The sequence below is a fragment of the Mixophyes fleayi genome, chromosome 8 (genome assembly GCF_038048845.1).
Source record: "Mixophyes fleayi isolate aMixFle1 chromosome 8, aMixFle1.hap1, whole genome shotgun sequence".
NCBI classification, from domain to species: Eukaryota; Metazoa; Chordata; class Amphibia; order Anura; family Limnodynastidae; genus Mixophyes; species Mixophyes fleayi.
In genome coordinates, this window is record NC_134409.1 from 137552385 (window position 1) to 137580215 (window position 27831).

The 27831-nt window shown below is 42.6% G+C and overlaps 1 protein-coding gene across 1 annotated transcript in view; it reads right to left on the reverse strand.

The window, feature by feature from the left end:
- The window catches only part of ITPR1 (inositol 1,4,5-trisphosphate receptor type 1), a 74760-nt gene that overhangs the window by 34468 nt on the left and 12461 nt on the right, over positions 1-27831 (reverse strand). Inside the window, 19 exon segments of the mRNA XM_075184205.1 lie at positions 23-217; positions 325-444; positions 596-768; positions 1786-1944; positions 2021-2162; positions 2375-2535; positions 2657-2756; positions 3580-3734; positions 4832-4876; positions 5072-5167; positions 5738-5884; positions 6507-6590; positions 6935-7033; positions 9167-9325; positions 10417-10503; positions 10613-10728; positions 13881-13951; positions 14367-14469; positions 15339-15394. Coding sequence (XP_075040306.1) covers positions 23-217; positions 325-444; positions 596-768; positions 1786-1944; positions 2021-2162; positions 2375-2535; positions 2657-2756; positions 3580-3734; positions 4832-4876; positions 5072-5167; positions 5738-5884; positions 6507-6590; positions 6935-7033; positions 9167-9325; positions 10417-10503; positions 10613-10728; positions 13881-13951; positions 14367-14458 — 2201 coding nt within the window. The 5' untranslated portion in view covers positions 14459-14469; positions 15339-15394.

The following is a 27831-nucleotide window of genomic DNA, read 5'->3' on the forward strand; positions in this document are numbered from 1 at the left end:
ACCCAGATTACAACCACTATACCTGTAATAGCTTATAACATCTTGGTCCTCCTTCTGTCCTTCTTTGGCATCTTGAGCCAGCTCTCTTATGCTCTTACTACGCGTCTCCTTCTTGCTATCCCTCCAAAAAAGCCAAACTTCCTCCTCGTCCTCGCCAGCTTCCAGTGGGTTCTCACCACTGTTGACCCCTTCAAACTCAAAACGAGACAATACCAGCCTGTAACGGAGGAACAACGGGGCAGCCGTCATTGCCAATATTCACCACCAAGTTTGTTGGGTTGTAGACGGACGTGATCAGTAGAGCATACGCGAGCGAGGTCTTACTTGGTCTCAATGAGGATGTCCGCGTTTGCCGGGTTCAACACGGCTTTGCATATCAGCTCCTGAGTAACCGGAATGGATTTATTCATGGAAACACACAGGTCAGACAAGTAATCCAAGAACCTACAGGACAAGAAAACCGTAAGACAACCAACAGCTTCCCAACCAATTCTCTTAGATGAGTTCTTTGCAAAGAAAATTGTGTTTCGGTGAGCTAAAGGGATTCCAAGCAACGCATCAGGTACAGTATTGTCCATATGGTCCTTTGCCTCACCTAGGCTCTCGGTTCTTCCTCACCAAGCTCACAAACGTGTCTATCTCCGCAGCCGTGATGTGTTTCTCCAGCAGCTTCCGGTTATTGTGCAGTAGGGCAGTGATTGTGTCTTCCGCCAAAACATCATAACCAATCTGCTTCTGCATAAAGCCAAATTGTTTGGCAATGTATTCCTGTGCAAATAGCAGAGAAAGAACAATGTAGCAGATCAATCTTCTACAGCAATACAAACTAACGGCTCAACCTTCAGCCGGTGGAACAGACGTACACAAACAGCCCGATTGAGTAAATACAAGATCAAACGCATAAGATAAATGTTCAGCGCTGTTCCCTCTGCCTTTGACCCATGCAAGTTCCACGTATTAGGCTCATTCCATAATTTCCAATTTCTATCCATCTATATTATTATACTATTGTGAGAGCGTGTCGAAGCTCCTCTTGTACGACTGAACATTTCGGCTTTATTACTATAAACAAAAAGCGCAATTGTGGTCAGCGATTATCCGCACTACGGCAAATCTGTTTGTAGCAAAACTAAAGAATGAGGCATTTGTTCATATTGTCATCAAAACAGGTAAGCTGGGCAAACCTAGCGACAAAGGTCCTCGGGTCTGCAAGTCCTACATGAACATCAATGCTTCAAAAAAATCCAAAATGCAGTTATCAAATGCACTGACCACTCAAGTACAGAGGCTTATATGCAAAAAGTGATGGTTTATAAAACACACCCAAAGAGCATTAATTATTATTATTATTATTAATTTTTATTTATAGGACGCCTCTAGGTGTCTGTAGCGCCGTACAGGGACAAACAAGATTACAATACGAGGTGAGACTGTGCTTATTGTTTACTGTACTGTGCTGTAACTCAGTGAGCTCAAAGCACAACTAGGGGCGGGGGGGAGGGAAGAGGGGAAGGTCCGCATACGACGGAGCCCAAGAGGGAGGGCACGGATGACAGGGAAACCCCCAGAGGGGAAAGGAGGGAGCGAAAGGGGAAGAGGGTCCTCGAGGAGGAGGGCTAGGTAGCTGGAGAGCAGAGTTAAAAGTGGTGAGGACAGGAGGAGAGATGACCCTGCTCAAAGGAGCGTACAATCTAAGGGGTATGTATAATAAGGGGTCTATAAATGTAAGGGGTATATAAAAATAGAGTGGATTAAATACTATCCATAGCATGACCACCGCCCCACCTGATTTTTCCGATAGTCTTGCTGAGAGTGCCTTAGTACGCGGTAACACAGCCGACATATGTGTCTGAACGGCGCGTGTCTCTGATCTCCCAGTTCCTCCAGTCGCAGCATTGGTCCATCCCCACAATCTGTGAACGGGGCCTGCAGCAGCTTGAAGATCTATAAGAGAAGGTACAAGTCAAAAACCTAAAACTAGCCTAAGGGTTAAAATTTTGGGGGAGAGAACAGGCTTTACCTGCTTCAGAATATTCTGCTCCCGCATTAGTTTCTGACGCTCCCGGTTGGGTTTGTTTACGAGAACCTCCAGAACGTCCTGGCCAGAATTCACCCCGGCAGTCACGAAGTACACCAGTTCCTCCAGCAGCTTCGTTACCGCTCTACAGTAAAAAGGGGAGGTGTGCCGGTTAAACCGGATACGTTCGTACTGAGCGCCAAGCAGCAGGATACAACCTGGTGACTTAAGCGGGTAGTCTGTTTGGGCAAGTCCCAGCAGTTTGGACCAATCATGGATAACTTAGGCACTCACACTTTTTTGGGGCTATTCGAGAAATCTGAACATCACGTACAGGTCACTTATTGCACCTCTCACCTCCTCTCATTCTGTGTAATCGTTCCCTTTTCCAATTTTCCCGCAATGGACGACAACACTTTGCTGGCATCGTTGGCAAAGTCCAGATCACGCACCTCCGCCGGCGACACGGGGACAATAGCAAACGCTTCCTTGTCCTCTTTCACCGGAGACGTCCCAATCTGAGGTAAACAAAAACGTGGACGATTTCAAACCGAGAGATCCAGTCGCGTTCACATTAACTGTACACTACTGCGCTAGGTTCTATGATCAACGATACCAAGATAACCCGGTCTCACTTACCCGCAACATGACCGGCTTCTCCTCATCCTTGTCTATGGGGCTGTTCGTACTGTGCACCCAGGTGTTCGTGCAGAGGTGGCGCAGGCGGACGTAGGAGTTCCTGAAACACAGGATCATGAATTTGCAAGTAAATTGCCTGCTGCCTTTTGGTGGAAATAAGACTCTTACAAACGCTGATTGTCTTTGTCAACCAGATTTGAGAATACGTTAGTCCATTTATTTTTATGGACTCATTTAGGACATCAGACCGACCACCCTTTACCACCAACTGTCTTGTAACTGATCCTCAGAATTTGAGATTAGCCCATTTAAGAGTGATGGATGATGGATGATGGATGATGGTGAGTATTGTGCCTATAGCACAGTTTGAACCCTCTGTACATATTATGATTAAACTCAGCGGATCTCCGCCACCATTTCTGAACCGGAACCCAGCTCAGTGAGAGCATTCCTCAGGAAGAAGAGGACACACCTAAGCTACTACAGAGGTGCAATAACTGACAATACAAGATTGACAGGAGAGTTTTGAGAGGCGATCAAAGGAATTATAAGGAGGAAATAAAAATGACATCTGTAGTGAATGTGGCAAACAGACATTATGAAACTATGTAAAGTCATATAGGATATATAAAATGGAGAAGTCTACAGATCAATGTTTAGTTTATCAACGAGACAAAACACCAACATGTTTTCAATAAATTGATGTTTTTATGACACAGTCAGGTCCAATTTGCAAGCGTGGTCGTTAACACATAACAGAGGCAGCCAACCCAAACTCTGCCGTCAATCCATTAGGATCTAGTAGCCTTAGCGAATCGATGGGCTGCATTCTCCATAATATCGCTGCCTCCATTGTACAGGAGAAGAAAACAATAACGTAGACCTGTCACTTGACAACTGTACTGACGTCCATAATACTGTACCTCGGTACTAAGCTGTCTCCACCTCTGAGAGTGGTTGGGTCCAGCTCGAAGATGGAGGAGATATCGTTGCCTTCGGGGACGGAGACCAACGTACACTTAATCTTCTCCGAATCAATACCTAGCCTGGCACGGGCCGGATCTTGGTCGGCATCCATCTGAGGATTAGATTGTAGCACAGGACTTTGAGGGGTTTGGCATTTGCGACACGGCTGCATGAAATCCAATATGCACACGCTTCACACACACTCTGGGGAACAAAAAAAAACTGGTGCAAAGGGGAAAAAAAAAGGTGGTGTTGCCCACAGCAACCAATCCAGAGTTTGCCTTGTATAAACTGCACTGAACATATGACCCTCGATGCAGGAAGGATTTGGAGCGGCAAACACCTGAGGCAGCGAGCCAGGAGCAGCACGTATGCTGTTACCATTACGGGGCTTTAAATAGTAGGAATGAGAAATGCTCTGTGCTGCTGTGAACATTCCGACACTGCAGGCTGCTCCGACACTGCACATTGTCCTGAAGATTCCTTCTAATAGGTGTGACAGTCGCCACCAAAATTAAATTATATTGTCCATAGCAATAAAACAGATTTTATTTATTTTGCATTCATATTCATAAATTGTCCTCTAATGTTCTGGCCAACGAGTGAAAACAAAATGCTAAAGCTTTGGCCAATCCACTGACAATTACATTCAAAGGATACATAACACCCTCCAGCAACACACATGGGCTCCAGGATAGGATGTAGGAAATCATTCAGCCAAGTGGACCCACAGACTATGCAAATGATTTTCTTTAAAATACCCAGAGTCCTTTGGTGCACACACAGCCATTCTCCCACAAGAGACAATCATTGATAGCCATGTGCATCTACCAAAAGTCAACAGGACCTTAATCCTTCGATTACAAGCAACAGCATTTTAGTGTTAAAATACAAACGTCACGCTCCCAGGGGACTCATGGGATTTTAAGCTTCTGATTATTTCAGGGTGCACAAATTCGATCTCATGCAAGGAAAACATGTGCGTAGGTAGTTATGTACACTCCATATTCTTTTAGGTATGTAGCTTGTTTGTGGGGGAGGCTAATGAAATGGTTAAATCAAGGATGCAAACCAGGACTTGGCAGCCTGAGCGGATGTCGGGGAAAATGAGAAGGGCCAAGCAGCAATGTTGGGGATAGGAAGCTGGTTCGTTTCAGGTGGTCATGGGACAGGGTTATCAAGGATTCTACCAGTTATCCTTCTACTTACGGAGACCTCAGGCTCCAGGCACCCTGCCTCATAGTCAGGATTTACCTGGGGGAAGAGAACCGGAGAGTGACTTACCAGCAACAGAGGAGATGACCCTACAAGAGCCACCAGATTCAGCCAAACTTGATCGGGGAAAGGGCGAGTAGACGCCCTTGGCCAATATTCAAATTGTCACCATTTTCAGACATAGTTACCAGGCAGGTTTTGTACAACTATTACAAGTTTGCGGAAGTTGCTCACCTCTGCTGCCAGGTAGTGCCCGGTGGCCAGATGCTTGAATCTGAAGAGGCTGTTCCAGTACCCGGCCCCCCCTCTACACGGGTCATGCTGCACCACCTGCGGATGGACAATCAGGAGTTTAAACACTAATGGGACAGTTTAGAGTTATACACAAGTACACTTGTAAAATTGGCTTCACTACAATAAGCTGTGGCACAATGCACTTGGGAGGCAGATCGGGGTGTTCTTACATGTAAGTGTAGTAAAGGCTGCAGATATATTAACACCCTTTTGAGATTTAGAAAACCCAAAATAAGGCAGCCTTCAATAGGTTCCTTACCAAGGGCAAATTCTGCACCTACACAAGACTATTGTGGTTTGCTTTGACAATGACTATTCCTGTATACTGAACCCTGGATGCATCCATGTACTAGATTTGAGGTTGCACGTATCTCATGATGCATACAGCTCAAATGTTGTACAAATCTGTAAGTGCGCACTTACACTACATCTGCAGACAGAACAAGGACCAGTTGCAACACTGATAAACGTTCTCCAGCTTTGAGGAAACGCAGCCAGGACGCACAGCGTCGTTACCAATAGAGTGTATGAGAAATGCCAACTACAGCGAGTGTGATGCGCTTGATGCACACGGACCACCCCAGCCCTCTTGGTTTGACCTCTTACCTCCACTTCCCACAATGCCTTAGAGCTGGTGGCTGACGTTGCCGACTGCCGGCCAGTGGTCCGGAGGAAGACGTACTGTTTTTTCCTGTGGTCATCGCAGGTCAGGAACTTCTCCTGCTCGGCGTGGAAAAGCCGCACAACGTCACCCTAGTAGGAGAAGAGCAAGGATTAACTTCTAATTACCAAACACTGGTTAAAGACTCGTGGTCGGAGGCTGCTCATTATCCATTATACACCCGATTGTTCCAGGTACCACAAAACTCCGCACCCACCAATGCATATCCTCTATTTTTCCACATATCCAAGGGTTTATTACCATTCCCCACACATCCCATTTAATGTCTGACTGATCCATTCTCTGAACGCCAAACATCAGACCTCTATTAATTTGCATCTTCCTGTCCCCTAACTTATCCAATACGTGCATGAAATCATTAGCTGATCAGAGATATTCCAGATACTAAAGCAAGGCATGATGGGACTGGAAGTCCTTTGAGTGACAGCAGCCTGCAGATCCTAGCGATGAACTGTGAACACAAGCCACCAGCCTCAGGATTGCAAACCAGACCAGAAACACCAGAACCGTGGAGAGGCTAAAGGCTTTTTATGGACATTTGTCTTGAATGTGCATTTAAAAGCCAAGTAAACTCAGGAGTGAAGTTAGTCATTAATAAAACCCCCTCGTACGAGGATAACACAACTTCCTCAGCTCTGGGCGATATTCTACCCTCCTGTTCTGCTCCATCAGCACACTCTACAAAGGACTCACCCCCTTCAAGATATCATCCTTGTTGTCGCTCCATTTCATGAACAGAACGATCTTCCAGCTTGTGTTACAGTTCACAGAATTCACCTGCAGACAAATGAGAAACAGTTAGCGCAGAGAGACAGCCGTAGCCTCAGCAGGATAGGACTACAGAGACAACTGCACAGTTATACATCATCTGTCTGAACTGGGCGATTTGTGCACCAGTATTCTACAAGGAAGCTGTAGGGTAACTCAAAATTCCTTAGTACGCAGTCCATCCGTGCACCAGGACACAGAACGGACAGGGGGCACCCGCCCTCCCATATGAACATTGGTTTAGCCTACAAAACGGTCAGCTCATTTGAGGATAGGCCACCGGTACACTTCAATATGTATTAAAAATAGCCCCGTTCCCAAAATTGGCCACAGGCACCCAGCCAAACACTCACCTCATTGCAACCTGGGTTGTCAGACAGCTGGTGGCTACTGGCGTGCAACGGCTGGCCGGCATTTACAGGGTTAAGGACAACTTTATCGCCAATCACGACCTGTAAACACACATTAAGCAGTCAGTACGGAGGTAAATCTAATACAAATACTGAAGACCTGTTTAGATGGGTACAATGTCTATATGGGGGGGGGGGGGGGGGAATGGGAGTAAAATGGAAGCAATTATACAGATTACTTTTAGTGACAATGGGCCGGATTCATTAAGGATCTTAACTTGAGAAACTTCTTATTTCAGTCTCCTGGACAAAACCATGTTACAATGCAAGGGGTGCAAATTAGTATTCTGTTTTGCACATAAGTTAAATACTGAATGTTTTTTCATGTAGCACACAAATACGTGATAGCTTATTTGTACGCTGAAATTTAATGATGATATTTGTGTGCTACATGAAAAAACAGTCAGTATTTAACTTATGTGCAAAACAGAATACTAATTTGCACCCCTTGCATTGTAACATGGTTTTGTCCAGGAAACTGAAATAAGAAGTTTCTCAAGTTAAGATCCTTAATGAATCAGGCCCAGTATGAAGAATGGTCGGCATCACAAAAAACAAAAAAAAATCTTGCAAGTACAATAGTAAAACTACAACAGAATTAGCAGAGCAGGTGTGTGTTAAAGTAGGTGCCGGAACGAAAAGTTAAAAATCAAAATTGAAATTAAAACTTAATATAAAAAAAAAAAAGTACAGAAGTAGAGCGGAAACAGAAAATTGTGTATAAATAGAACGTACTATAGATAAATACCACTAAACTGCAGTTTCCTGCAGACCTAATACAAGCAATAAGTACAAAACTTAAGATGCATCCATCATGGAGCACTGGAGGCAGTAATTTTGTCAGCTCCCTATGGTTTGGCTGAACTGTCATGAATCCGGTTCAGCCCATTAAAAAAATAAAATAAAAATGTCCGCCTGCACTCTGGGTGTGCAAAGGAGAGGACTAATATAAAGGACTTAACTGGCAGCTATGTGTTTTACAGCTCCACGTATAAGAGTAAGGGTCAATTATGTACAACTAATGTCTTAAACCACAGAGGACACGCGAGATCACGCACCTACTGAGAGGCCAATGCGCCCTGTTGTACGGGAAAGCGCACGGTTGGGGCGTTCCTTGCCCAGGAAACATTATGCAAATCATTGGTCTAGTTTTACGCTCCAGCGGACGAGCTATTTAAAGGTCTGCAAAGAAAATTCAAAATAAAGGGGGGAGACATTCTCTGCTTTGATGCAGCCTCGTTCTCCCTGCAAAAAGGGACTTCAATTCTTTGCATCCTCTGTGGTCAGAGATCAGCTCTCATCCCGATGAGAACAGAGCGCACTGCTCCGCAGGACTTCTGTGGACAAGTGTATTTCTGCAGACATAATAATCTTCAAAAACACAAAGTGACTCTTGTACTAAGAGAGGAAAAATAAAAAAAAAAGTCTGCCTGCACTGTGTGCAAATGAGAGGACTTTATAAAGGACTCTACTGGCAGCTATGTATTTTAGTGTAATTGAAGACTAGAGGGTGGCGTTAATGGTAGCAGCTTGGGGAGGTTTTTATACACAGTTTCACAACCATTCAGCTCGATGCAGATAGGATTTTATAGGGTGGTCGGTAAGACAAGTTGGTATGAAGGTGCACATAGCATTTCACCTGCAGGTTTTGCAGTTCATGGACGAGCCGTAGTGGCTAAAACAGGATAAAAAAAAGTACGGACAGTAGTACCAAAAAAAAAAAAAAAAAAAAATTCTGCAAACACTATTTATTATTTATAAATGGGAGATTTACCTGGAGGGCCCTCAGCCAACAAGAATACTTGTTACAGCCTAGAGAATAAAGTGACTGTAGCGAGACGAATCGCTTCGCAGAGAAGAGGCTAAAACGTATTCAGTCTGACCCAAATTAGAAAGGACCCGAGGACGTTGTTTTAACTTTGAACACATTTAAAACGAAGGTGGGTCAGGGAGAAGGAGAGAGGCAACACCAAGACAAGAGCCTTAATTATTTTTGAAAGAAACCAAACCACTAAACCCAAAAACCGTGTGTCAAGGGGGACGGAGTCAGGGAATGTTCACTTTCTTGCTGGCAAATTTAAATGAACCATTATTCCAACAAGGTCATTACATATGATAACACGTGGAGCTCCTGGGGGGGCGGCAGCGAGAGCTCGGGGGAGGGATGGCACTCACACTGTCCCCGATGGAGCGCAGCTTGTAAAAGGGTTGGATGTAGAACCAGGAGCCTTCATTTCCCGCTTCATCCAACGTCACGCGCATGGCGTTCTTCTCCAGCAGCGCCGGCAGACGCTTGTTCACAGTCAGGTACTTATTACTCTTCAAGTGCAACATCTAGAAGGAAAAGACATCAGCGTGAGAGACCATCCGTTCACTAGGAACCAGGAGCATTGAGGAAGAGTGCGTCCATCCTTCCAGAATACCACGTGTGCCAGGGACAGCGATACAGACGACCGTGCCCTGTCAGTACATGCGTTCTGGATTTGTAGTTAAACCTGAAACATTTAGGGTAGCAGGGGGTTAAATTAACCATTCATTAACCCCATTCAGACCACCGTTTACTTTTGAACACCCCAAACCCAACTCTAATAACCACCCCCACCCCCCCTTGTTACCCAGGAGAACATCCAACCAGTGACTGATTAACACAATAGCCATGTGATACACATTACCAGAAAACAGTTGTATGATGTATATAGCCATCAGTTGTGTGTTTAACTTCTGGGTCCTATTAGAATTTTTTTATTTTTTTTGTTATACACGTTTTTAAAAGTAGCAGATGTTGGGGACATCCACATTCTACGCAATCATGCAGACACACACACCAGCACTGGGGGACCTTTTGAAGGGCTGCTTTTATCTTAAACACCTATTCACCTTCATGTAAATTTTATTAGGTCACAGTCATCACCATTGGCAGACTCAGAGGAGCCTTTACTGGTGCAGGACAGAGCCATCGTCCCTCGCAGCTCACCGACCATAATAAGCAGGGGGGAGAGCTATAAAGACAAATTCTAACCTCTGGCCTTGGAGAGTTCCAAACAACATTTATGTATATGCTGCGGAAAATGTTTTCTCCCAGGTGACAATAAATAAAAAAACCTCTGGTGACAGTTTGCTTTATGATATACTTTGGCTATATAGTTTTAATTAACGCCCGTCTTAGTGGAAGAAGGGCCACAAACTCTGGGTACCAAGTTAGAATAATTTGGAAGGTTTAGGTGTCACCTGGACCATGGACAGCGGTTTAACAACAATGATGTGACTGCACCATCTCTACCCCACAAGTCTCATCCGTTGAGTCAGAGCTGGAAAACTTCTGGTCCCTTATTATAATAAACTCTGAAATCTCAAAGTCCTGCAAAACATACACCGGCCACAGCCTTAATATAGGAGGCTCTACCCAACTGAACCAAGCACTGCACCTGAATAACATTCCCATACTGAATAACTGTTCCCAAGAGCTTGCGATTCTCAGTCTCATTCTGCTTTTTCTCCAAGTCTGCCGCATGCTGGAGAGAGGGGGGGAAACAAAACAAAACAAAAAAAAAACGCAAGTTATTTTCATTCTGAAATCCCCAATATGGACAGCAGTCACGTGACACTAATCCTGGGACTTACATGTAATTTGTTCAGTAGGACCGTGTCAGTCGTGTTGCTGGCACCGGGCTTTGCAGCTTTCCAGAATTGCTTTTGTGCAGAATATCTGTTCATGGGACAGAGTCTAAACAGGCAGTCTGAAAAAACAAAACACCCCAAGCGTTAGTCCAACACGCTAAGCACAGCACAGGTGACATGTACAGAGTCATACATGTATACTGTCATCTGGAATGATGCGGCCCAGTATTCATGTAACACTAATGGCAGCTTCAGGCGACCTGCCCAGTGAAGGATACATTAAAGACAGGGATTAGCGGAGGGGCGAGATGGATAATAGGGCGACATCTGGAGCACACGTCAGCTTATGGTCCAGAGGAATCTACAGATAAATGATGTTTATTGTGCAGATTAAGACATTATTACTACAGGTTAAGCAAAAGCAATCGATCTACGTTACTGTTCCACTGCTAGTTACAGCTGAGCAGAGATAAAGTCACTGCTTGCACCATGTTGTGAGGCTGGAAAACAGAAGACGTGTTTATCCTATATCATAGCGGTCTAATGTAGACCCATACCGGCAGCCAGTCCAAGTCTGGTTATAGCCCAAATCATGAAAAGACCTCTGCAGACTACCGTACATAATCACCCCCAGTTAGGGGTTCTGGTCTTATGGGATAGGGGGATATTTAAATAAACGTATGGGTGGAAAAAAAAAATAGATGCATATTATAGTCCTTCGTTTTATGAAAAGGAAGCACTGGCCAATCAGTGCTGTACATCTAAATTATGGCGATCAGGAGTTTGCTGGAATGACACTATAACAGATCAGGAATTCTGTCCTGTAAAGAGCTTTGACCTCATTATAGGCACCAATTCCTTGTCATTCTCACAGCACATTCTGGCTACAATATAATAGCCACAAATCCTCCTGGTATTACCCAAGGGATAACACTAAAAATGTAAAGTTGCTTTGCATGAGAACTAAGACTAATGTTCCCATACCTTGCTGGAATTAGAACATGGCCTTTAGGTTTGCTGTGCAGATGAATGCAAGCTACTGTTTTCTGTTATCAGCCATTTGACGTAACAGGAAACCAAGCCTGGCATTGCAAGTAGCGATATCTATTACTTGGCCAGATATAACCGAGTGAGCCGTCTTATAGCAAATGTCATACCCAATCCTACAAAAGGATAATGGAGTATTCACTTCTGGTTGGTAGATGACCACCAGCCCATTATTAGTATGGTCGCAACACGCAAAGACTAGAGGGTAAATGTATCAAGCTGAGAGTTTTCCGGCGGGTTTGAAAAACCAATCAGATTCTAGCTATCATTTATTTAGTACATTCTACAAAATGACAGCTAGAATCTGATTGGTTGCTATAGGCAACATCTCCACTTTTCAAACCTGCCGGAAAACTCTCAGCTTGAGACATTTACCCCTAGATGCGGTACTTAAGTGACGCCGTCAAACCTCAGCGTTCCGTTTTTCTGAATAAAGCGCACTCCTTGGGGAATACCGTTACTTTATATGAACCCTGGAGTAGGTACAACCTCATACTAGTATCCGGGAAGGATATGGCGGATAGCTGCGCAGTTACCAGGTGCGCATTACCCCTGTATTATAAGCGAAGGCTCAGCCCAAAACAGCTGGGATTCCACTGACAGACACTGCTACCAACCTCTCCATCGCTGGCTATGGACCATTCCTTTCACGAAGGCTGCTGTGTTTGCAGAAATCCCCCCCCCCCAATCACTAGTTACATCCTGATAAGCTCCTGAAACTTACATGCTATGAGCAGCTCTATTATTTTTTTGTTATTATAAAAGTGTAAACTTTTAGTGGAACCCCTTTTGTAACAATACAATTTAGACAGAGCAGCGTGACCCCCCCCCCCCCCCCCCCAGCAGATGGGAAGGGGTTAACCCTTTGTCATGGAAGGTTGATCCTGCCTGGGAATCTGAGGGCTGGCTGAGAACACAACAGGACGGTGCAGTACGCTGCCCTTATTTGGTAAGTTAGCTGCCTCTGAGCAAGAGGAGGGGAGCGGGAGAGGGGGGGGTAATGCTCAGAGAGGGGATGCAGGATCCAATCTAGCACGGAAGAGACCAGGTTACAGAGGCTGGAGAGCGCAGGAGAGGGGGCAGATGTGTGAGGATACAGGGTCCAATCACTCAAGAGGATGGTGCAAGAGCTGCAGATTTGATATATAAAATTCTATAAGTTATAGAGGCGGGGGGGGGGGACCACAACGAGGATTCCATATGCAAAATTCCATCCTGGATGCATGGAGGATAGTGTAATATAAGAAAGTTAGAAACCCCAATACTGCTCCCAATTAATTATAAGGCAGTAACAGGACCCAGATTTCCTGCTCTGTAATGACCCCGAGAAGCGGCTCATGGGAACAGCAGGAATTAGTAGAATTGAGGTTAATACATGGTGCACAGGGGAAAAAAAAAAAACCCACACAAGTCAGCATTGTGGTCAGAGCTCCAGAGCTCCCTAATCTGAGCACAAAGGGGACAAATAACCCTTTCTGTGCCGAGAGCATCCTGGCCAGAGCCGCAGATTAATATACGGCCAACGAGTAAAACGCAAGAAAGACTTTATATAGCAAATCATCTTTTCCGTGGCAGAGCGCAAGCGATGCTCTCCTACAATTAACACTTCCCCAACCGAGACCAAACACTGATGCTACAGGAGCCCAGGAGGAGATTCAAACCCGGGAATGGGAATTGTTAAACCCACCCACACAGGATCTCTGCTAAGGGGGTTGTGAGAAGATTGGAAACAGTCAAACTGATGCTAACAATAGGCACTGGGAGGGCAGCTACAAAGCGTTTCATACATAGATTCAACACCCTGGTATGTAAACTGCACAATGTCCAGAGGAGAAAACCTTAAGGGAGGCTGGAAACGTCCGTCTATCGCAGACAAGGATTCCAGTTACCTGACAAGTAAAGAGAGGGGAGAACCCAGAAAGGAGTGAGGCCAGGCCAGAGCAATCTGCTTATATTAGGAGGAAATGGCTGCAGGAAAGCCCAGAGCAAGAGAGACGCAGCCAAGAGCCCATGGGGGGGGGCCCGCTGGGGAGAGGTGAGAGGACCTAGAGGGGAAAGTGCACAAAGCAGAGAGAGGATCGGGACTGAGCACAGGAAGACTGCACTCCATAGCCGTTGTCACAACACAGACTCACAGTCCGCAGAGTGGACACCGAGCGCCAGTTAGGTGATTTTACACCCACGGATCAGTACCGGGGAAGAGCGAAAAATACAAGCACCTCACCTCGAAACTTTTTGGGTGGATTGTTTAAATCGCCAGCTTCTGGCTGTACTACACATCTGTCATCCACCAAACTGCAAGAAAAAATAAATAAATTGGTTATAGAGTATTACAAATAGATCAATGATTCAGTAATGGGGCGATAAATCTGGGTGTAACAGGACTGCAGGGCCCAGGGTCTCTAGTATGTGACTAATTAGTATGTGTAATTGGCTCTAATCACCATGTGACACCAGCCAGGACAGAGGAAACTTTGGTTTAAAAAATTTGTAAAAAGTACTTGGCAGTGGCCCTGCCAGGGGACAGGATTAACGGAGCACAACGGCAAACGGGCCCCAGCAATGCACCGAACCCCAGAACATGGACCCCTGCACTCAGCATACTGAGATATACACAGAAACTTCCACTTCATACACCCCCCCCCCTTCAATGTAATATTGCCCTCAGAGACACCTATGTAGGACAGTTGTATTTGTAGCCTAATCTCACCCCAATGTGCTGATAAATCCATTCACAGACCCTTCTGCATAGAGAGACACAATATCCCCCACGTGGAGAAAACTGGACATTTTATCAGACATCTTTACCGATCCTGGAAGAGAAGAAGACATTTAACAAGTACAATGTGCCGTGAAGTTCACCGTCAGAACCAATTTCAATTTTGAACCCCCCCCCCCCCAGTGCAGTACAACTTTATCCCCATCATTTTCTCCCCCTCACAGGCCCTGCAAGCAGCCCCTCGTATCTCTTCATCTGTCAATAAGTTACCAACAACGGTCTCGAAAAAGTCGTACTTAGAAGTATGTTTAGAGCAGACTGAACAAAAATAAACTGCCGTATGAGCGATTGTATGTAATGATCCATTATCAGGATTCTTGGGTCTAAGGGTTATCCCTGATGAAAGGGTTTCTCCTGCAATTTGAGCACCATCCCCCCCAAACTATATTCCTAAACAATGTTAGAAGGGGCCAGCAGGAGGGCTCCTCTGTAACTGAAGAAAAAGGGCATTGTGTGACCTATTCTGCATGACGAGGTAACGAGTATCCGTATCAGAGGGAAGTAGTTATTCCAAGGTCATCAAGAATGCATCTATTCTAAACAGTATATGGGGATTTATTCTGTTCTTGTATTTAGTAAGACCAGACCAGTATCATATTACGGTCAGCAAGTACTGCAGTGACAGGTAGACACCAGGAGGAGAGGTTTTATCAAACCTTCCAACAATGGAAATCTAGAGGTGTTGCCCTCAACAAGCAGATTCTAGCCATTGTTCTCTAGAATGTACTAGAGAAGTGATAGCTAGAATCCGATTGGCTGCTGTGGACAACGCCCCAACTTCTCCTTTTCAAAAGATTTAATAATTAGCCCTCCCCCCCAATTCAGTTTTTCTTCGTTGACATCGCACAATACATATTGGAAGCAGAGACATTTGCAGAAACAGATACCACGTGTTGTACTTACCTGGTGCTCCCCGGGGTCAGCAAAGAGGTTTCTGCCTTTCAGAAGCAGCCGTCGTTCTAGAAAACAGAATGCAAAAAGAAGTTTTATGAAAAATGGCTGCAGGTCTACACAGCGCCGGGAGAGAATCCCACAAACTTGAGTAAACCGCCCTAGAGCTAGACTCATGTTGCCTGTATTCTAATAGAACATAAAGTGGAGAGAACACACAAGAAAACACTTATTTACATTCCTGGAGGAGACATTAAAAGCAAAAAAGACAGTTTAAAGTTTTTGTATTGTACTCCACTTTCAGGCAGTTTCTCATTAGCGGAACAAGTTGACCGGCGCACACCTCCTTAGCAAGAGTCAATTTGTAATTAAAACCGTTACGCCTGCATAAGACTTGTATTCCAATGCCCTTTTCAAACAACGTCTAGGGTTAATCTATATTCTAAAAAAAAGTATAAAAGTAAGAGATTTACTGGATAGACAATTTACTCAACAGTAGTTTTATATGCACAAAGAAGAATCCAGAGACGCTGCTCTCTGATCAGAATTTGAGACGCCCTCCAAGGTTTCTAGGTAAGAAGCAACGTCCACGTCTCGCACAAGCTGCTTATAATAAGCCAGGAACAATTTCTAACACACTACACCTTCAAAGGAACAACTCTGGCAAATAAGAGAATTACTAAACAGTCACATGATACTTGCAGGATGCCTTACAGAAAAACAGCTTTCCCAGAATTTTTAGGAGAAGGGGCTTGTAAATCTGATCTTACAGAGACTCCTTAATGGGACATTTCTAATTTCACTAGGCCTAGGTTTTGGTGGTAAAATAAAACATATTTGTTAAACTAATCACTCCGCATCTCATTACTTGCTTCTGAAATAGAAGGTCTGAGCAAAAATACAACTGGTCGTTCACACACTAAAAATCCTATTAAAAAAAAAATTAAATAAAAAAATCCCAGTCTTACAATTTGCAATTTGTTACGCCCCGGAGAGGCTTCCTGGATTGTTAAATCAAGATCTCCCACATGGACTATTGCATTACAATCCCTATCGGTCTTCCCCCAAATCAGACTCTCACATTCTATTTTGCACACAGCGGCTAGATTGATTTTCCTTGCAAACAGTTCTTCCTCTGCTGAGTCACCGCCAGTCTCTACATTGGTTGCCCATTTTCACCGAAACCACTATAAAAGGCCATCAACAAAATTGCACCGACATACATCTCCTCACTTGTCTCAAGAATCTCCCAATTCGACACCTCCGTTCTGCACAAGATCTGCGTCTCTTCCACTCATAACATCCTCCCATTCTCGGTTACAGGACTTTTCGGGCTGCACCCACTTTGTGGAATGCCCTCCCTTGCGCAAAGACTTTCCTCTAGTCTTCAAACGTTCTCTGAAAACCTACCTCTTCGGGCAAGTTTATAGTATTCCTCTACCACCTTCTTATCCCCCTAGGTTACTCTATTACCACCCTCTACATAGTTCACACAAGACAACAACCCTCTGACCCACATTGCTGTGACTGGCTCATATGGCCCACCAAGCACATTTTTACATTTGCATTCTAACTGGACCAATGTGTCATGAGTGGAATTTACCTTCATGTATCAAAATCCATTGTACTACAGATTTTAAGCTTGCGAGCTAGGCCCTCTCGTCTCTGTCTGTATTACCCAGTATTGTTCAATTACTGTGTTTACTTTCTATTGTAAAGCACTATGGCATATCTCGGTGCTATATAAACAAACATTAAGATGAGCGTTGGTTTATATAGGCAACACAAAAGGAGGTCAAACTAAATTTATCCAATGCAGATTTATGTAGAATTAGTTGAAGTGTTTTCTTTAGATGTCAATTGAGTCCAAAACCAACATCCTTTAAGGGTTTTGATTGTCTATTTCCTTGTATTTTAATGTAGAAAAAGGTTAACGGTCCCTAAAGAATATTGAACGCAGCCTCTATAGTCTACCATGATATAGACAGGGAAATATAAAAAAGCACAAAATGGTTTGACAGAGTGTATGGTCCAGTACACACAGTAAATGAGGATTGAAATGCATATGTATACTGACTGTTTTAATGCAAACTCTACTGTGCGTTTGTCAGGGGTTTTGCATTCAGATAAGTTATTACAAAATCGGTATTTAAACATTTAAAAAGAAAAAAAAAAAAAAATTTAAAAAGATGTTCATGCAAGATAATATTTTGGTGTAATGAAGTTAAATAGGAGACTGAAATCAAATAAAAAATTAACCAACTAAAATGAGAAGCAGATAACGTTACAAGTCTTTTTGAGAGGGCAAACCATTTTGCAGGCCTTACTTCCCCTTCTATTTCCTCGTATTGTTTATTCCCCCCTTTAATATGGTGTTCTATGTACTTCACTAATAGACTATTGTGTTTTAGAGCCCTCTATTAATCAGCGTTACGTATTCATCACCCCTAAGGGACATTGGTGTTTGTTTTAGAATTGCAATCTGTTATAATCTACTTCCTCTACAGCAATACAGTCTCCTCTGATTTGCATAATGACCATCACTCCTCCAGTCTCCTTATTTAGAGTCTTAAATCAGAGGCCAATTATACAGCTCTACGTCACACTTCTAATTAGAGGTTTCCCCTATATTTGAACACGTCTCCTGGTAAACACGGATCCGCTTGTTTTTATTTTATTTAAATATAAAACCTCCCCCACTGACAAGTCTGTTTGGCGTCACAATGGCCTCATCCATCACAGTAGTCGCACACAATGGAGAGCCAGGAATAGAAGATTTGGGGACCATGTTAGCCTTAGCCGACACTACCTCTGACCTGCGCCTAGTCTCGTCTCTGGTAACCACCTCTCACTCCCGTCTACAATACTTCTCCTGTGCTGCTCCCTACCACGCTCAGACTTTCCCACAGCCTTCAAATCTTTAGATGCTCTTTGTAAACCCATCTCTTTATTAGACCTCACCTTATCCCTGATAACACTACTCACACTAATGCACCCTCACATCTGTCCCAACCTCCACTCTGAGCCACACTCGCTCCTCTTATCTCAGCTGTGTCCTCTCCCACTTAGAATGTAAGCTCTCTAATGAGCAGGGTCCTCCATGCCATTTGTTTTCATGTCTATTTATTTTGTCTGCCTTGTATGTCCCTGTTTTATGCATGTCCTGTTTCCTCTACTGTACGGCGCTGTGGAGCACTGTGGCGTCTTACAAATCTGATAATTTACACATTGTCACTTGTATTACACTTGTGGTTTTAAGCTCGGTCTCGCAAAAGCATCACACAACATTGATTTTTAGAATTAGGTCTTTAAAAACAGAGACATATTTTCACTAGAGCCACATCTCACCCAGTTCATGGTGAAATGTGTACCCCATATGCAATCTCATTAATAAAGAGAATGGAAGGGTTAAAATTATAAACAATTCGACAAACTAAAAAATAAATAAAATATATATATATAAAATTTATTTTTTTTATTCACACAAACCTATACATTGCATAAGAAATTGAGCCCCACCACTCCCATTAAAGATTCACCAGAATAGTGTGTATAGAACGTTACCAGTTTCTCTTGAAAGCTGCCAAATATGTAACAAAAAGTGACATAACTTCCAACCATCTATTAAAGAGGGGTCGTGAGCAACCAAATGTTTCAGAAATATGAATGAAGTATTATGAAACATGATATTTAAGAGGACCAAAGTCTGGAGAACTCAATTTCCAACATTAAAGTGGAAAAAGGAATTTACCCCAATCTGGAATAAATTAAATTATTCAATCAGGTTGTTTGCCGAGTATTCCTTCCACGTGCGCCTCAGAGCGAGTTCCGTTAAGCGGTTTTTATGCATTCATTTTAAATAGTCATCGTGGTTGTTGACCAACAAGTTTTATAGCCAAATACATGGACCGACTGGAGATCCAAACAGCTCTCAGATAGTGTCTGGCATTCAGCGATAGGTTTTTGTGGCGATGCCCCAACAATCACCCGTTTGGTAGCGATTACCCAGTGGCAGACTACACATTGGAGCTTAATCCAGGAAGAGTTGGAGACAACTGATTGATAGTGATGGAAATAACTCTATGAAGCAGTTATGGGACATCCTCAAACCTCACCTGAGGTCATGAAACATGGACAGATGTCACTTAGACCATCTGCCAAAGACATAAATGATGATTTATCTGACCAAAGCAGAACAGAAGGACAGAAAAAGGTGGACATACGATCAGTCTCCCTCCGCACAGGAACAGTACAGTAGAGGGCGATGGAGGGGTTAATGATGGGATGATACAGTAATGAGCCAGTTAATGACTATGTACACTAGCGTGCAAAAAAGTCTTTGGCCAAAGCTTATTTACTTATATTGCTCTATCTTAATGAACATCAACTTTAATTGCTCCCTAAAATAATCATCATGATTGGAATAGACTTCAAATGTACTATACTTATCTTACCATATTATTTGTAAACAGAAGCACATTTAATTTTCATCGCAATCCTAAGAGTTTATGGATGTCATTTTGAGCAGTCATTAATAAATTTGGTATGTAGGGTGATAATATAATATTTTATCTCTTACATTATTCATTTTAATTCCTTTTTTACAGTGTTAAGATCAACAACCTTAAACTTTCAAAATGAAGATGCAAATATTCACTTGAATTGCACGGCAACATTCAAACTCTTTCTGAAGGCGATCAATTCAGACAGATTGCTAACAAATTGCGTGTGTAGTGCAAGTAAACATTAGCTCAATACAAAGAAACAAGTACAAATGTGATTTAGTTCAAACATCTATGGATAAAACGATAGTACAACGTGATATAATAAAATACTGTAGTAAGTAGCACTCGAAATACTGAAAGGGGGTTTCATCATGCAACAAAGTAACGACAATGATTCACAGTTTAGATGTGTGTTTAAATATTTGAAAAGTAAAGTAAAGCAGAAAGTTCTACAAATTAATACATGGCCTCCTCAGTCACCTGGTCTCAATCCCACTGAGACCCTCTGCGATGAATTAGACAGAAAAGATTCTTTAACGGCTCCAACAAACAATAAAAATTTATGGAAATGTCTGAGTGAGGCCTGGAAAGGCATAACTTATGAACCTTTAGAAAAGTTGGTGTCTTGAATGCCCAAGTTATGAGACGCAACGATATGTGCAAAAGGAGGACACTTGGATGAAAGCCAAGAATAATCTAAAATGTATGTTGTACTATAAAATTATAGATAATTTTGATAATGTTAAGTTACAATATCATGTGAAACATTATGAATAGTTTGTTAATAAAAGACAATGTAGTGAAATAATTATTTTCCTTGGCCAAAGACTTTCAGCCACGAAGCAGAAGACCACGTAAAATCAAGTCGTCAACGCTCTGCTGATTCCATAACTGAAGAGTTCCGAACTTCCACTGCCATTAATGTAAACACAAGAACTGTGCGGCGGGAGCTTAATGGAATGGGTTTCCATGCAAGCCTCACATCACCAAGACCAATGCCAAGCGTCGGATGGAGTGGTGTAAAGCACACCGACAATGGACTGTGGAGTGACGAATCACACTTCTCTGTGAAGCCAGATGGGCCAGACTGGGTTTGGCGGATGCTGGGAGAACGTTACCCGACTGACTGCATTATACTGTGAAGTTTGGTGGAGGAGGGATAATGGTATGGGGCTGTTTTTTTTAGGGTTTGGGCTAGGCCCCTTATCTCCAGGGAAGAGCAATCTTAATGCCTCAGCATACAAAGTCATTTTGGACAATGCTATGCTTCCAACTTTGTGACAGAAGTTTGGGGGAGGCCCTTTTCTATTCCAACTTGACTGTGCCTCAGTGCACACAGCAAGGACTACAAAGACATGGTTTGATGAGTTTGGTGTGGAAGAACTTGACTGGTCCGCACAGAGCCCTGACCTCAACACAATCCAACACCATTGGGATGTACTGAAACGGAGATTGTGAGCCAGACCTTCTCGTCCAACATCAGTGTCTGACCTCATAAATGCTCTACAGAATGAATGGGCACAAATTACCACAGAAACACTCCTTCATCTTGTGGAAAGGCTTCCAGGAAGAGTGGAAGCTGTTATCACTGCAAAAAGGGGGATCAACTCCAAATTAAAGTATATGTGTTTGCATACAATGTCATTACAGTCCCTGTTGGTGTAATGGTCAAGTGTCCGAATACTATTGTCCATATAGTGTATTTCATCGAACAAACATTACATAAAAAGCTCAAGTAAGGTATATTTACAATGACGTTACACACACCATATTATCCCCGCAACAGAGCTATGTACCCCCAGTAAAAGGTGCTGTCTACACTCAAATCAACTTCCTCATAAACACCTTTCATTATTCCTTTAGAGAAATTAGTCAGCGATTAATATAGTTGGGTGTTTCAGACCACAATAAACTGAGAAAGGAAGCCGGGTTGCCAAGACTGTAAATATTTACCCAGTATTTTATAGAAAATGTACTGCCAGTTAGCACGTTCTTATAAACAGTTTGTTATAACAGTTTCAGGGGTGAGAGCATTAACAGTGTATAGAGGACGGGGAGGGGGTGGAGGATACATTTACAGTCTACAGTTTCCCATAATCGTTTGGGACCATTGTCAGATTTGTGCTTTTCATACCCATGACAGGACCATTATGTTTTCACCAGCTCTCAGCACAAAATTGCTGACTGATGGCAGAAATGAGGAAGAGGTACCAGTATAGATTAATCTGATAGGATGAGAAGGACGAGAGAGGTGATCGCCCATCCATGGAGATCGGACTGATAATGGTCCGATAACACATACACATGATCTTCATGCCAACGCAAACATTTGCCTTACTGTACAGTTTGTTTTTAATCTTAATTCTGGAATCTCCCAATTTAGTATTCTAATTTTTTTTTCATCTTAAGTTTTTTTTATATAATTCTGTCTCTATAACCAGCCCTCTACTATGTACACCACCACTCTGATCTGTGGTAAAGACAAAACAAATGTTCATTATTTAGTTGCAATATTTTATCAACACCAACAAGGACTTCAGAGCAGACAGTAAGAATCAATCGTGCGATTCAAGAAGAATTTGTCATTTTATTTATACAAGAGGACAAACATCGGAAGCAGAAGCGCCTCTCTTGGGGCTATAGGTGTAACAAACAATTTAAGGTCCAGGTAACGTACAACAAATTAAATAAAGCCTCTGTTATGGGTCTAACTAAAACACCTGAAGTTTGGGTGTCCATTACCTTTGTACGGAGCAGACAAGAGCCAAACCTAAGGAGTCTGGGATGAGGAAGGGTATATGGTGCGGGGTTAGAGAACCAGGATAATATTATGTACATATTGGAGCTGCTGCAAACATTTTTTAGACCAGAATTTCTTGTGGACCAATTCAGGACCCAGAATATGGGTGGTCACCAATAGAAGGTCCCCAAAAGTCGCCTCTTTGCAAACCAATAAAGGTCTGCCACTGAACTATATTAATATAATCTTATAATCTCCTGTATGCATATCCCAGTTTTGCTTTCATTGAGAGAGAATATACATACATACGAATCCTACCTCAAAACCAAGAACTCACTCAGTTTCTTCTCCATGACCTGTGTTATGAAGGGGTTAAACCCCGCTACCGCTCAGGGAGAAGAGATTACAGCCTGGGCACATTTATCCTAACAGGAATTTTGAGGAGCAGATGGGACGCTCCGATCCCTCCTTCCAGGTGACAGCGTCGCAGTCTGTCACTAGGACGTTCTCCACAATCTGTCACACTGAGCAGAAAATTAAAGGTTGGACTCTGCACTTCCATTTCCTCAAACACTAGTTCACGGCTAAATCCCATTGTAAAATTGCATTCCTGTCAGTCAGCGGAGACGTGACTACTGGAGAAGAGGCAGCTTATACTACATTAGCCCCGTCCATGTCTGAATACTTATAAAATTAAACACATAGGGCCTGATTCATTTAGGAAAGTGAAGGGAAATAAAATAAAAAAAATATATAAAAATTTTGAACCTTGGCAAAACCATGTTCCAATACAAGGGGTGCAAATTAGTTATTTTTGCACTTAAGTTAAATACTGGCCGTTTTTCCATATAGGACAAATACTTGATAGCTTTATTTGTACAATGAAATTTAAAGTTGATCTAGGATATTCCCAACCCAAACTATAAATCTGTCCCCACGTTTTAAAATTTACCTCCCCCTCCAAAGCAACATGATTTTGCCAAGATGCAGTTACTCATTTTTATTTTTTTTTTGCTTTACTTTTCTTAATGAATCCGGTCCATAGACCACATGTACAAGTGTATCGGACGTCTACACAGCCATTTTGTGCAAAGACATTCACAATGCAGCAAATTATTCACCTGTAACGCCACCCGTTAAAGGGTTAATTTATTCACAAATATAAAAATTTTGCCGATATTCTTTCCATTAACAAAGCATGGTGCGTGTTTGAAGAGACCTATACCCATAACTTTCTCACACATGCAATGCTTTTTTAGAACACCGAATTAGCTGCCAAACAGGATGGTGGTGAGAAGATACAGGGACAGCGGTAATCCTACAGAAATATATAGAATATATCTGTAGGGGATCATTTCAAAGAGACATATGGCAGCAGTTCTGCGTCACCCCTGCGGTCAATGAATTTAACCACCTGGCGTGTGCAGAACTGTTTCATTCATGTCAATCACAGTTCCAACATTTAAACCCCATTGAAATAAGTCACACTTCTCACCCAAGGTCCAGCGAGTAGACATCCCACAATTCATGGGAAAAATTGTCATCAATAAATGCAATTTTGGGCACAAATTGGTGCGTATGCCAAACAAACTTATCACACTGAATGGAATACATGTGTAACTTTACTGGCTCAAGAGGGGGGGGGGGGGGGGTTCTGTTCCATTTGCAAGCCAAACAAAAATGTCTGCCTCCACAACATGTAGGTGACAAACACTTCAAGGAGCAAACAAGCAAAACAATACTTAACAGCTGCTTTTCCTGCAGAAGCTCTGCAACATGGAACTGCGGTATCTTCTCTCCTAGTATTGCTCAACAAATCCACCGACTGCAGCTTCCAAAATTCAGTCCAGGCGCCACAGAAAGTAAAAAGCTTCTACCAGGTATTAAGCCACCTAAACAAGGCCCTGACGGATTACCGGCTCCTGCCCTACTTTACCGGCTCAAACTTTTGCTCTAATTTCTGAAAATTCTGCACAGTTTGCCCATAGTAGATATTAATATCCAGACTGTCCTGGATAACAAATCCCGAATTAAGGTTATCTAGGGCTCCGACAATTCCACTTCATTCACCCCCATCCGTCTTAGGACAGGAGAGAAACAGATTAAGTAGCGTGGTCTTGGCACACTGTCTGTATAAACACAGGAAGTGGACGATCACTGGAATCTGGCTGCAGTGTATATTCAGGATGAGAAAAAAAAAAAAAAAAAAAAAAAAAAAAAAGTGTAAAACTGACAAAAGAAAAATAAATAAAAAGTTAATATAAAATAGAGTCCCAAATAAGCAATACAAACCCAAAATTTGCAACCTCAATTGTAGTAAAAAATGACAGTGGGCAAAACACTAGAAATAATGGTTCATAGGTTTTAGACCACTTTACCAGTGTCTCCTGAGCGTTAGAGACACTAGACCACCACCAGTGAGTACGAGGTTGTAAGGCTCACATGTAGACTATGGAGGTTCCACAATTGTTAAAAGAAAGTTTACCTGATGAACAGGAAAAACAAACTCTACACCAGGTGCAAATTCAGAACAAAATAAACTTGGCTGCATCTTGGAATTGAAATCCGCACTGATCACGGGTATATGACGCAGAAGAGAGAGCGCCAAGATCATTTCCAGATGCCGGTATGATCTAGCCAACAGGGTAAGACTGCTATGGAGGAGTTGTATTCACCAGTTCGATCATACGAGTCCATTGCTTAATATAAACCTCAACTACAGCAGTGGCGAGAAGACAGCATTATATTATTATTATTAATTTTTATTTATAGGGCGCCACAAGGTGTCCGTGGCGCCCTATAAATAAAAATATTTTTCTCCTATATACGGACTAGCCACCACAAAACAAAAAAGGGGTTATGATTCGTTCAAAGGATTGGACTATCCAAACAATCAGTATATTCTGAGTGGTGCTTTCCCAACTAAACATAAAATTCACCTAGATATCGATGACTTATAACTATTAATCTTAGCATAGAGATAATATTATCCCAATCCCTGTAATATTTAACATACAAGTTAGTATTGAGAGATGTCCTTAGAGATTCCTACTCCACAACACAGTATATCATGACAGTCGTCATGTAAATTAGTATTGCATGACGTCTTAACATTGGCATTCATATAACTTTGTATATTATCCTTTAATGTAACAGTTTTCAAGGACATGAAATTGAAACAGATCCATTGTGTCTTGTTATACAACCTCCTTACAGTATATAGCTGGTTTGCAGTACTATTCTACTATTATCAATGGGAATGGATATGGTATCTCCTTTAATTATAGTAAGAAGTTGCTCGTGCAAAGGGGAATATCTGTAATGGAAGAGGTCTACATCCAGACGGCATATACGACTCAAAGAGGGGGAACCAGGAGGGTCAGATATGTACGCGGTGAACAGCTCTATTATGTGGCTCAGTGGTTAGCACTTCTGCCTCACAGTACTGGGGTCATGATTCGATTCCCGACCATGGCCTTATCTGTGAGGAGTTTGTATGTTCTCCCCGTTTGCGTGGGTTTCCTCCGGGTACTCCGGTTTCCTCCTTCAGTCCAAAAACATACTGGTAGGTTAATTGGCTGCTATCAAAATTGACCCTAGTCTCCCTCTTTCTGTGTATGCCAAGGAATTTAGACTGTAAGCCCCAATGGGGCAGGGACTGATGTGAGAGAGTTCTCTGTACAGCGATGTGGAATCAGTGACGCTATATAGATGGTGATGATGATTTGAAAGGAGAATGTACAGTACCCTGTTAGATATGTATTGCTAATTATATCTACACTAAGTTCCCTATTATGTGGTATAGGGTCCACTGAATGGCGGTAGCATACAGCTGTACCCTTCTCCCTCTACATATGCGCTGTATACAACTTCACCCTCCTCCCCTCATATGCTCCACCCCCATTGCATCTATGAGCCCATGAACATAGCCCCGTTTAATGAAATTATGATATCATAAATTATTGTGGGGTAGCAGATGCAGCTACTCGCCGGATTTCTCACTTCTGGGTCTGACGTCCGACCAGACGTCCGTTTTGCTGTGTAGGCTTAGTCAGTCCTTTTTAAAAGATATTATTCAATAAAGTGGTTCTTAACATATACACACACATATCTATCTGTAGAAAGTAGAATGCAAATCTAGTGGACATGAAAAACCAGATAGAAGACAAACGAGATCATTTCTGAAAACCACAGTAAATCAGTTTGGAGATAAGTATTCTCTATAAGCAAACCTCAAATATGTAACTTAAATTGGCTTCCAATGATTCTACAAAGACCAAAGCAATTAGTACTGATCACAGGAGACGGTTTAGAGTTCGCAAATTAGTATGTGACCAAATAACCGGTCCAGGATATTATCCTAGCAGAGAGCGCCAGTGTATGCACCATCCCTTGCCCCACCATAACATACTAGCCGAGTGCCCTTTCTGTATCACCCTTTGCCACCACATGCCCCAACCACGTGCCCACACCGGTCATGGAACAGACATACCAGCCTGTGCCCATAGTATAGAAGCACCATTATTGTTACCTCTACAGCAGCTGGTAACCGTCCTATTACAGCTGCACACAGACCGCGTTTCCGGTGAATGTAGATGTATGCTTTTCAAAGCACGAGTTGTAATTTCCATTTACCCATCAAGGGGTCAATTGTGTGCGTGCGCGGCCATGCTACGGGACCAGATGGGCAACAGTGCGTCCTCTGCTTCTATTCAAACCATTCTATGTAGCCAGACCACGGGGGAACAGTCCTGCCGTACTATTAATTCTCCAAATATACACATTATGAGCTATAACCCTGCTGGCTCTCTGCAGTGCCAGGTACGTGTTCTATTTATACCTCATCCTTTGTTCATTTTCATAGATTTTACATCTTATTTTTAGAAGTCATTTCATCATTGCATTATAAAAAGGATCAATTTTATTTATTTTTTTACAAATTTATAAAAAGTTCTGTATAAATTAGGCATCCTATTTAGAGTCATTTTATGAATCAATCCTTTACCATCACTAGATCTCAGAAAGTATGTATATTCTTTATATAAAAGATAAAAGCACAATGCCACTTCACTCCTGCAGTTATCAACATCTCTCCTTCCATCAATGATCTGGATCAGTTATTGTCCTATGTATAGAGAATCACTCAGTACCACTTCCAGTCTTCATCCTAGATCAGTGTATGACAACGGAGAGGATTCTTCCTTCTTATCAGTCTTACAGCAAGGTCTTCATTAGACAGGTAATTAACCCTACTCTTCCT